The 8,018-nt window shown below is 38.8% G+C and overlaps 1 protein-coding gene across 1 annotated transcript in view; it reads right to left on the bottom strand.

Moving 5' to 3' along the window:
• Window positions 1-260: 260 nt before the first annotated feature.
• LOC119416024 (BTG3 associated nuclear protein) overlaps window positions 261-8,018 on the bottom strand; it is a gene marked incomplete in the record, with an annotated part of 39,404 nt that continues 31,646 nt past the window's right edge. The window contains 1 exon segment of the mRNA XM_037683193.1: window positions 261-377. Within this exon segment, the coding sequence (XP_037539121.1) occupies window positions 261-377 (117 nt within the window).

Genomic DNA, 8,018 nt, shown 5'->3' with positions numbered 1-8,018 from the left:
TAATATAAGCACCACAGCTGATTCTGGAGCATCACTTTCTTCTGTAAGCACTGCGCCATTGTGAAACAGCATTTACTGGTTGACATTAAATTGAGCGGTTTGCAAAAGAAAGCAGAGAAGAACACCTCTTCCCTTTGTTTCATTCATGACCTAAAGTGATTTTCTAACTCGACGGCTTGCTCGTCAGACTGATTCCACTGAGACTCGTCAGGTCATCCTACATGGCAAGAGTTCAGATCTGTGTTGCATCCAGAGGCCTCTCAGGTAGCCACAGAGGAGACAATCTGGACAACCTCGCCATTGTCTCCATGGATGGCACCATGGATAGCTTCTTTCACCTCCATCTCGGCCTGCAGGGCTGGAGTCAGTTCAGCAGCCTATGAAACAAAAATAGGAAAGAGAAAACTTTATGGCTTGGAATACACAGAAATCTTACATGTGAAGCCTTCACTATTTAATGTTGCTGCCTGCTTGAACTCTATTAGACCTGAGTAACAATGACCTTTAGTTAAACGTAAAGTTCAACAGTATTCAAAACAGTTTCGAAAATATTAGCAGTGAAAATAAAACTCATCTAATCAAATCTCTGTTTTTAGTGCTCCCCCAAAAGCTTCTGAAAAACCAAGTCTATGTCAAGCAGCAAACTCCAGTTATTCAGAAATTCTACATTTGCTTTTGGCTCCAGTTTACATAGAAACCATTTTTGTTCTATCATCTCAAACCATCATCTCTATATGTATTTAAAAGCAATCAAAGGTGATTGGATGAGTTAGGTATAAACTTTCTTTCTAAAAGTATTGTGGGATAACAGAGACAGCATTGTTTGTACTGCCGTGAACTGCTGATGTTGTGGAATGGGTCAAAATTGTTGATGTTCTACCTAAAAAGGACAACAAATGTAACCTCGTGCTGAACGTCTTCACTCCCATGAATGGGGCCTCATACTGAATGAGGGCGACCTGAACATATTAGACACAAAAGTCATTTTTAATAAATGCTTTGTTTTGTTTTTTAACCAAAGAGGTTTTACTATCCTTCATAAATTGTAATTATTTATCCGAATACCAACTAGTATCAGAGAGACAATGTGATGTTTCTAAACATGAAACAAAACTAAATACAGTAGTCCCTCAATACTTCACGGTTCGACTTTCACAAACTCACTCTTTCATGGGTTTTTAACTTAAGATTGTACACAACACACAATTGGCTGATTGATGGACGTCAACCAACCAGAGCATTGTGCTGAGGGGCAGACTAGTCATCGGGAGCGCCGGGACATTCCCCGGTGGCCTGGCCCGCTCAGTGATCGCAGAGGGGCCCCCTCCTTTCTTTTTCTGAGGCTGTTTCAGAGCAGATAAACAACAGGTTGTGTGCCCGCCTGTTGTCTGTCTCTGTTCTGCTGTGACAGACAGCCTCAGAAAGAGAAAGGAGGGGCAGGGGTGGGGTCTGTCTTTTCACTGCTGCTCAGGAAGCTTCAGAGAGGCAGATACCTGAGTGAGTGGCATGGATTGTTTATTTAATCAAGCGCGACCCAAACCAAGCCTTTAGTCCAGCCCCTCGGCAATCACTGAGCAGGCCAGGCCACCGGGAAATGTCCCGGTGCTCCTGATGGCCAGTCCGCTCCAGTAACTGGCTTAGTAACCACAGCATCAGTCTGTCTGCTCTCTTTTGCTGTGCTCTTTTAGAGTGTTTAGAACACTGCAAGAGCGTGGGAAAGGTTTATAAAGCCTTTATATATATATAAATACTTAAATCAATACAACGTCCCTACTTTGCAGATTTTCACCTATCACGGGGGTGTCTGGAACATAACTCCTGCGATAAGTGAGGGACTACTTAACACTAATACATAACAGTATTGATGAGACAGGAATATAAACTGAAGGGGTGTTTTCTGTTTAAAATGGTAAGAAAACCTAACCTGTCTCTGTATATTATTATTATTATTATTAAATATACTCCTGTGGTATTATGATCATTTAGTCCTCTGTTTAGGATGGCCACTTCAATACAGTATCCTGTTTATGTGACAAAGCTAAAATAAATCTTTATCCTTAAAAAAGCTTAGACAAGTTTGGGAGGTTCCTATAAAGTAACTAAACACTAAAATTTGTATTTAGTTTATTAGAATGGATCTGTATAAGAATCCACACTGACAAATATCATTGCACTTGAAATGCTACATAAATCTAGAAATTATTGTCAGCAACACAAACAAGAAAGGTCGAGACAGAAATAATGAAAGACAAATATTTCACAAGAGGTCGCATTTTTCCAAGCAAGGGTTGAGTTGTTACTTGTGATTTTGTGCAAAACTGCATCAAAGATTCAACAAATTAATTAATAAATTATTAATTAAAATAAAATCACAACACAGTAAAACAAAGATGTTTTCATCAAATGGCAATGACACCACAAAAGGTTAAGAACATGTGTGGAAATCTGAATGCCTAAAGGTCACAGCTGGAAACCATGGTTGGATGCAAAGGACCTTTGAGCCGTCAGGCAGCATTCCATGAAAAACCTTTTTGAGCTCAAGAGCACTTTGACATCCACTGTCACCCAACACCGTTCACTGCTTTACAAAGAAAAAATAACTTGTATTAAGAAAAGAACAAGACAATAAATAATGGAACACAAACTCGGAGTTCTCAGGGAATGAGCTCATCTCAGATGGACATGAAGATGGTGGACAGATGTTCTGTGGTCTGATGAGTTCACATTTAAGCTTCCTTTTGGGAAACATGGGCAGGGTTGTCTATGTGCTGAAATTAAGAAACACTATTTAGATGATCACAAGCAAAACGTAGTGAGCATGGGTTATTAGTATATACAATTATGAAAAAAATGAAGTCATCATTTGTTACATGTAAGGCAAAATGAATGAGGACATGAAAAATAAACTTCTGCTCCTAAAATAAGGTAAACAGAACCTTAAATGAACAACTCATGGCATTCTAGATTGTGTAATTATTTAACTATAAAACTGAGATGCAGTCTATGACACTGTTGAGCAGCAGCGCCTGATTGGACAATAAATCCACTCGCATAACTTCAGAAATGATTATAATCAATTTCAAAGTGTAATTAAAAGCATGGCTGATAAAAAAACAGGTGTAAATAAGCCAATACCTGTTTATTTTATTTTATTTATTATTATTATTGTGCTGCAACAACGAAAAAAGTAGTTTCCTGTGAAGGAACAAAACCATGCAACAAAGTAAAGTCAGGTGAGTTGGATGGTTTCTTTTTTTTTGTTGTTGAGACGTTTCTCCCTTCATCCAAAGGACTTCATCAGTCCGAGGAGCCACAGCAAACTCAGTCCCATAAGCAGCAAACCCACATAGGGGACCAACCAGTTTGCTGGTGATAAGATGGTTTCTGGGGCCCGTCCTCTCCCCCGTCTACTCCTCTGAGTCAGCCATAGCCAAGGTGGTTCAAAACATCAAAGTTCATGCTCAATAATCCAGGTAAAAAAAATCCAACAAAGTTCAGTCAGGTAATTTGGACGGTGCCTTTATTTTTGTTGTTGTTGAGACGTTTCGTACTTCATCCGAAGGACTTCATCAGTCCGAGGAGCTACAACAAACTTTGTTGGATTTTCACAGTTGGATTATTGAGCAAGAACTTCTCTGACAATGGCTGCCTGAGTGAAGTCGACAGGGGAGAGGGCGGGTCCCAGAAAGCATCTTATCACCAGCAAATTGATTGGTCCACTATGTGGGTGTGCTGCTTGTGGGACTGAGTGTGTTTGTGACTCCTTGGACTGATGAAGTCCTTTGGATGGAGGACGAAACGTCACAACAACAAAAAAGAAACCATCCATATGACCTGACTGAACTTTGTCGGATTTTCTACCTGGATTATTGAGTATGAACTTTGATGTTTTGAACTACTTTGGCTATGGCTGCCACAGAGGAGTCGACAGGGGAGAGGGCGGGCCCCAGAAACCCTCTTATCACAATTAAACTGGCTGGTCCACTATGCGGCTTTGCTGCTTGTGGGACTCAGTTTGTTGTGACTCCTCGAACTGATGAAGTCCTTTGGATGTAGGACAAAACATCTCGAGAAAAAAAAAAAAAAACATCCAGATGACCTGACTGAACTTTTTGGATTTTCCACCTGAATTATTGAGCATGAACTTTGATGATCAAAACCATGGCCCAGTCTTTGCCTCATCCAGAAGTGGGAGATAATCAAAGAGAATGAACTAAAAACAGAAGGACCAGAGAAATGACTAGAAAGATCAGAGAAAAAAAAAAAAGTCTGAGAAAAAAAAAAAAAAAAAAAGAGATTAGACTGAAAAAAATGAGAGGAAGCAAAGTGACAGGTTGAGAGACACTTCAAAAGATTCAAGGCATTTTTGTTTTAATACCTTTTGACCATTTTAATGCTTGGTGTCAGAAAGAGCGAGTTAGTGAGTGGATATAAAATAAAGACCCTTAAGAGACGAGAGGTTCATGACTCAGTCCTGGATGTTGACCACAGAGTGTGACTCACTCCTTCCTTGAACGCACGCCAAAGGTTTCCTCAAAGACACCTGCAGCATTTAATCCTCTGTCCAGCCCAGCATGTTGTCACTACGCAACAGCTTTGACTTGAGCCCAGCTGCGCCAAGGCAGGACGCGAAACCTAACTTATGAGCCTGAAACACGCTGCGAGAAAAGGCTCTATAGGAGCCAAGCCATGTGCTGTTTATTTTAGTAGGTAACTTAACATGAAGGGACTGAAACGTTTGCATCCACAAGGACTGAAATTTTATATCCAAGTTGTTTGGTTTGGTTAAAAAGGAGTCATCTGCATTTATCTGTTTGGTCCAGTTCATCTGGAGTAACTGTCAATCACCATCTGCTATGATAATATTTCAGTGTATTGGTTTTCCACAAATTTGAAACCCATCTTTATATAACTGGATGAACTGTACTGTTGTTTTGTTCTTTTTCTTCCAGACCTTCATGTAAAAAAATAACTTACATTATAAGCGTATAAACCGAGTGCCAACATTTAGAACGTCACTAGCTTGCATCAACGGCCCTTGGAATGCAAAACAGTCCCTGTGTTAGCTCCTAGCTTATCGTTGTAGTAGAAACAATTAAATAAAAAGAAAGGAAAACGTGGAGACAAATAAATACATCAGACAGAGTAATTTTTCAGTAAGCCGTATAAATACTACCACATGTCTGGAAACTGATGAGAGTCTTTCTGTTGATTTAACATTACTCAAAAGGATGAACTAAAGAGCAGCACTAGCCTTTTTCTCAACTTTGACCATCAATAAAAAAAAACTAGGACATAAAAGCACAACTGTAATAACAACACTGTACCATGCAGGACAGGAGATTTACTTTTAAACATTTTACACAACATGCTTTTGTTGTTTGTTTTATTATTTATGAAAGAATATCAAATTAAGTGTATAACGTATTTTATAACACCTTTTATAATTTTGGATCTTATTCCTGTAAGATTATCTCATTTAATCAATAAATACTTTGATAACAAGTGTTATGTTTCTGTCAACAGGCCCATCCACATGGCCTTACTAAACCTCCAACTACACTGAACAGCACTAATGAATGATCAAACCATTGCTGCAGACATCTGAGGACTATAACAGGTTAAAAAAAGGCCTTTTAAAACCTAAATGTTCATTCAAACAAATCAACTGTGTAAACAAACAATTTGATTGCGCCAAACAGCATGGAGCACAGACCTTGGACGTGCAGTGATGGTCTTTGTGCACATTTATAAACACACAATTAGAAATCATTTGAGGGTTATCAGCTTGTGTGATCCACACCCAAAAAACACGATCAATTTCCCCCGTCTTCCCGTTTTCACAGGCTAGAAACCAATTACCTAGCCAACAGTGGACAACAAAAGGACAAGAAAACAGGATCATATGGAGTGGGTGTAAGAAGCCTTACAGGGAAATTCCAAAATCTGCAGCATGGCTGGTTAGCACATTTGTTGTCTACTTGTCTCAAAGGGAGATGAATATGATCAGTCACATGGCAAAGATCCTTATTGGACTGGGGTGGCATTTCAAATGGGCATAAATCATCTGAAGCATTTAGCTTTGTTTCTGTTATAACAAAACAACAAACACTTGTTTAAGAACTTAAAGGTACCCATTACAACATACTGTTAAAGGAAAGAAGCAGCAGGGAGGAAATTAAATGTTGCATTTGACATATTTATGAAAAACAAAAGAAGAAGAATGGGAGAGAGCTGTTGTTTTAAATCCCTTGCAGAGTTTAAATGACCACTTCAAAGCCCAGCCTGCCATGTGCCTGCACACCACCCTGATTCAACACGTAGCTGTTGCTCAACATGGGGTTTTAGGCATTTTACTAACTACTACTTTGTCCCGGTATTATTCCATAAAAGATGTTTAATTACTGCCTGTCAACGTGCCATAAAGACAGAAATTCAAAGGTTTTTTTTTTAAGACAAAAGCACTGCAGGAAACTTGTAGCAGTAACTATTTTAGCTGCATTAATAAAATTACAGTTAACTTTTTATCTCAACAGCAGAGTAACTGCATCAAAAATTACAAGATGCATATTGTTGCTTTGAGATTGAGCAAAACTTGAAAGCATAAGAAAAAAAAACTATAGACTACTCTTTTTATCTTATCTAATCACTTTTTAAAGTGAATGTTTACACAAAGAGAAAAAAAAGACAATTTTGTATCTGCATGTACAATATTTAGAAGGGCATATATTGTGCTTGTGTCATTGACACAAACCATGAAGCTGTAAAACACTTTCCTACAGAAGTGCAAAGATGAAAAACAGTAAATTGTTTCAGCGTTTATACAAAACGGATTCATACGATAGTTAAAATCAGTTTAGTCAAATCTCATTTGGATGTTCATGCCTTTTAGCTCAAGGTAATGTAATGTGTTGTTATTGTGTCTGTTTGAAAGAACAATGTACTTACAATCAGCTGCAATGATAATAACATTAGAAGTAAAATGTCTACACATAAACTCATCTGTTGCCATTGATCTGTTGTTTCATCTTTGGCACAGTTTAAGTCTCCCTGCTACAATCAGCATACACATACAATAGGGCCTAAACCAGGGCTATTCAACTGGTGGCCCACGGGCCAGAAGTGGCCCGTGGGTGACTTCTGTTCATTACATTTACGATTCAATGCAATAAAACACCCAAATTTAAAAGGTAAGAGATCATTGTAATACTTGGTTTATTTACATAATGACTTTAACTGCTGGATGTCCGGCCCCTGAACAGCTGGCTTTCAGAAACTGTGGCCACTGAGCAGTTTTGTTGAATACAGCAGTCCCTCACTACTTCGCCATTCAACTTCATGGACTCTTTCGCAGTTTGTGGACATAAAGTACATATAATTGTACAACAAAAAAATTTGTACAGAACACACAATATTTAACTTTAATATTACTCACGTGACTGGGACGGTACTGGATATAGTACTGTACAGTAAAAAGTTAACGAAAAATAAAATACTTCGGACAGGCGTCACCATTTTGTAGTTTTCTTTCAGTTAGCCTCCACTGTATTCACACTCATAACAACCACATTTCCCAGAAGGCAACAGGGCCTCACCCAGAAGCCCCGTTTCTTTCTGCTGAACTAGAGGGAAAGTTTTGATCGGATCAGAGTGGATGCAGAGAAGCTGCATGGAATCCACTGAAATGGACCAGAACCAGAGCAGAACCAGAATTCCAGGTCCATTTGAAGCTCACCGGCATGTTTTTCATGTCTTTCAACCGGCCGACAAGGACCTCCGAGCGGGGACACACTGGTAAATAAAATTTAGTAGCTACATATAAATATGTTGTTAAAATTAGTAGGTTTAAGAGTTTAGAACATTCATTGTGGGCTTCATTGCTGCAGGGTACGTCTGCAGAAGGTAAGTGAAATGTAGTAGCTACATACTGTATACAGTACTGTATATATGTTATTAAAATGACGTGGGTTTAAGAGTTTAGAACATTGCAAGAGTGTGGGAAGGGTTTCTAAAACCTT

This window comes from Nematolebias whitei, chromosome 10 (genome assembly GCF_014905685.2).
Source record: "Nematolebias whitei isolate Nwh7 chromosome 10, NemWhi1, whole genome shotgun sequence".
Lineage (NCBI taxonomy): Eukaryota > Metazoa > Chordata > Actinopteri > Cyprinodontiformes > Rivulidae > Nematolebias > Nematolebias whitei.
This window is presented reverse-complemented; position numbering and strand designations above follow the sequence as displayed.